General features: G+C 43.6%; 1 protein-coding gene across 1 annotated transcript; it reads left to right on the top strand.

Annotated features, from left to right (window-relative positions):
- Positions 1 to 798: 798 nt before the first annotated feature.
- LOC120557823 (E3 SUMO-protein ligase ZBED1-like) lies at positions 799 to 2,568 on the top strand. The gene is made up of 3 exons (XM_039798456.1): positions 799 to 1,354; positions 1,623 to 1,749; positions 1,868 to 2,568. Exons 1-3 carry the CDS (start codon positions 1,175 to 1,177, stop codon positions 2,239 to 2,241), a joined length of 681 nt encoding a protein of 226 aa, XP_039654390.1. The 5' UTR covers positions 799 to 1,174; the 3' UTR covers positions 2,242 to 2,568.
- The last annotated feature ends 1,510 nt before the right edge of the window (positions 2,569 to 4,078 follow it).

Below are 4,078 nucleotides of genomic sequence, written 5' to 3'. Positions count from 1 at the left end.
GCCGCGTAACCCAAAACAAACCATTGTTCCCACAAGTTTCCATCTGCTTCACCAAGGTCGCAGAAAATTACAGAGTCCATTGCCTACTTTATTTGTCAGGATTTGAGACCGTATTCGGTGGTGGAAAACGCCGGCTTTCGGCGCATGGTTAACGCAATGGAGCCCCGCTATCCTATTCCAACCCGCGAACACCTCAGCAAGGTTTGCATTCCCAGGCTGTACGCTCAGACAAGGGCACACGTCAAAGCCTCCCTGGCCACCGCGGAGAGAGTTGCCCTGACGTGCGACGGCTGGACCTCGCGCACAACTGAAGCATATGTCACCATCACGGCCCACTTTATCAACAAAGAATGGGAGCTCGTTACGTATGTTTTACAAACCAGGGACATGCCCGAGAGCCACACCGGACACAACCTGGCAGAATATCTGAGAAAGGCCATCGCTGAGTGTGGAATCACAGAAAATGATCCAGTAATCGTCACTGACAATGCGTCAAATATGACAATTGCAGCTGAGAAGGCAGCATTCACACTTCATGTCAAATGCTATGCTCACACACTAAATCTGGCTGTACAACGTGCCCTCAAAGTCACAGCAGTCGCACGCCTACTGGGAAGGGTGAGACGCATTGTGAATTTCTTCAGACGGAGCACCACAGCCAACCACATGCTGAAAGAGAAACAGAGGCTTCTACGACTACCAGAGCACAAGCTGATAACGGATGTGGTTACCAGGTTAGTGTGGTTACTTTACAATAGTTTATTTTGTTTTTTGTTACTAATTTGTTTTGTCATTTATGTAAAGCAGCATTCTGTGCATCCATGCTGTGAAGTGTGAAGGGTGCTATAGGTCTATAAATAAAGTATATTTCTTTTATTTAACTACAGGTGGAATAGTGCGCATGACATGTTGGAAAGATTCCTGGAGCAACAAGCTGCCATCTGCGCAGCCTGCTCTCGAGTGAAATCAGGAAGACCGAGAAGGATCTGTGCACACTGACTGAGTCAGACGTGACAACAGCTGAAGAAGTAGTCAGCACGCTGAAGCCCATGAAGGAGGCTACACAGTACATGTCCAAGGAGAAGACCCCCCACTATCAGTCGTCGCACCCCTCCAGGACACACTGATCAACGGCCTGAAACCGATCGAAGGTGAATCTGCAGTCATAAAACAGATGAAGGCTGCCATGGCTGGGGATCTTCAGAAGAGGTACATTGACCTCAAGGCAACTCTCCATGCATGTTCAGCGATGGATCCAAGATTCAAAAGTCTTCCCTTCCTGACTGAAAATGAAAGACAGGAAGTTTATGATGGACTGATTGTAGAGGCTGCAAGGAGCATGCAGCCATCAGAGGTAAGGTAGTGCTAGGTTTAACCTTTGGCCTTGTACCCTATCCGCCATCTCCTGGCGAGAGTAAGCATAGGCCTAAATAATGCATTGTTCAAAATTTAAAAGACAAATCCTACAACATTAACAGTTTAAAATAGATAAATATTAAATAGTTTAAAAAGCATAAATACTATAATGTTAACAAGTTTAAAGGCATATATTAAATATAGTAATTAAGATTTAGACAATAAAAGCTCATGAATTTCATTTCATGTTGACTTATTTAATTTAGTCACTTTGGAGTGTGGATGAAGAGGGGACAGCAAATGCTCATGCTGATGATGAGGGGATGGCATCTAAAGAAGACGAAGATGCTGTAGATGAAGGAGAGCAATTCATGGAAGGAGAGAGCAGTCAAGGTCAGTATCACCCATTGTTACCCAGTGAAGCGCACTGTGTTGTCTGAACCTCTGTGTAGGAATTATGGAATGTGCTTAACTATAAGTAATGCGTTTTTATTTTATTGTTTATTTGAAGGTCAGCATCCTCCACCCAGGAATCCAAGGCCATCTTGTCCACTGGCTGCCCTTCTTGGTGAACGATACGGTGGTGCAGCACGACCCAAGACAAATACCCAACAGGACGAGGCCCAGGAGCAGATGACCCGCTACAAGGAGGCAGATCTCCTGGAGGTGAAAGAAGATCCACTGGTCTGGTGGAAGGAGCACCAGTATCAGTATCCACTCTTGTCACGACTTGTTAAAAGGTACCTCTGTGTCCCTGGCACTAGTGTTTCCTCAGAGAGGGTCTTTTCCACCGGCGGAGATATCATCACTGCTCAGAGAAGTGCACTTCTCCCAGAGCACGTTGATCAGATTCTATTCCTGAACAAAAATCTGAAGACAATGTAGATTACTTGGTTTGCAGTTATGTGGAGAGGAGAGTTTCTGTTTAGTGTTCACTTAAGGCCTTAAGCTACTCTGCTAAGATGGGTACAATTTTAAGTTGGCTTAAATGTTGCTCCTATGGACTTGAATTATTGGCTGGCTGCCATAGTTTATTTTTCTTTTCTGCTGGCTAGACTGGCTACCTCACATACTTGTAGGCCTACAGGTCTTAAACTACGCGTCTAAGACGGATACATTTTAAGTTAAATGTTTAAATGTTCTTCTTGGTGACTTGAATTATTGGATGTTTTGGAGAAGCCATGGTACTATGTTTACTTACCTGGTGGCTAGACTGGCTACCTCATATGTTTAGTGTCAAGCTAAAAAAAAGCTGTCAAAGAAACCTTTCAGAACAGGCCACTTGCTGCACTTTTTAACTCTCCATTGTTAATTGCAATACTGCACTTTATTGCAGGCTTTCAATAAATAAATGGAACTAATTTTCTCAACACATCTTTGATTCATTTTGTCCAGCATTTGCAAGCTGTAGACTATCTGTCCAGTCAGTATTGTGTAATTTATGTTATTAGTTTTCAGTTAAATTAATTAAATCCAAGTAAATGGAACACTCACAAGATGTCACCAAAATCACGCTGTCGAAAATCGAATTATATCGAATCGTATCGAATCTTATCGTTTGCTAAATATCGTGATATATATCGTATCGTGAGCTGAATATCGTGTATCTTATCGTGAGATTAGTGTATCGCTACAGCCCTAGAGGTTATGTATCCGCCCATCCTGTGTACTTGTATTACCGAAATTTCCGGACTATAAGCCACAACGTTTTTCCCACGCTTTGACCCTCGCGGCTTAAACAATGACGCGGCTAATATATGGATTTTTCCCGCTTTCATTTTTTTTTTTTTTTTAAAACACATTCTGTGACGTGCTCAGTTTTTTGCCGGAATGAAGCTTTCATTAGATCAATGAAATTGCCGAACGGGTTAAGGTCAAAAAACATTTTTGTTTACTCTTTAGATTAAATCGAGCACGCTCAAACTTCCCATCATTCTGATTGCGGTAGTCATTTTGTCACCCTCATCATGGCAAAGACACGGAGAAATGCATATGATGCAGCTTTCAAGTTGAAGGCGATTGATCTGGCTGTTGGAAAAGGAAATAGAGCTGCTGCACGGGAGCTTGGTCTTAATGAGTCGACGATAAGACGTTGGAAACAGCAGCGTGAGGAATTGACTCAGTGCAAAAAGACAACTAAAGCTTTCAGAGGGAAGAAAAGCAGATGGCCTGAACTAGAAAATGAGCTCGAAGACTGGGTCAACACACAGAGAGCAGACGGCTGAGGTGTTTCAACTGTGTAGATCCAACTGAAAGCCAAAACAATCGCCACCGCAATGAAGTTTGAGGATTTTAGAGGTGGACCATCGTGGTGTCTCAGATTTATGAGACGTAAAGGCCTGTCCATCAGGGTACGGACGAGTCTGTGTCAGCAGCTCCCTCCCGACTACGAGGAAAAAGTTTAAAACTTCCGCAAATTCACTGATGCAAAGATAGCGGAGCATTCAATTGACCCGCACAACATCATAAATATGGATGAGGTTCCTCTGACGTTTGACCTGCCTCTCACTCGGACTGTCAACAGGAAAGGCAAATCATCTGTCACGCTGAAAACAACTGGGCATGAAAAAACGCACTTCACCTGTGTTCTGAGCTGCACAGCATCGGGAGAAAAGCTTCCACCGATGGTGATTTTTAAACGCACGACGATGCCAAAAGAAAAATTCCCGAGGAATTGTTGTGAAAGTCAACAAAAAAGGATGGATGACGGAAAGCCTAATGC

The sequence above is a fragment of the Perca fluviatilis genome, chromosome 4, assembly GCF_010015445.1.
Source record: "Perca fluviatilis chromosome 4, GENO_Pfluv_1.0, whole genome shotgun sequence".
NCBI lineage: Eukaryota > Metazoa > Chordata > Actinopteri > Perciformes > Percidae > Perca > Perca fluviatilis.
The sequence above is the reverse complement of the archived record's forward strand: the minus strand, read 5'-3'. Positions and strand labels throughout refer to the sequence as shown.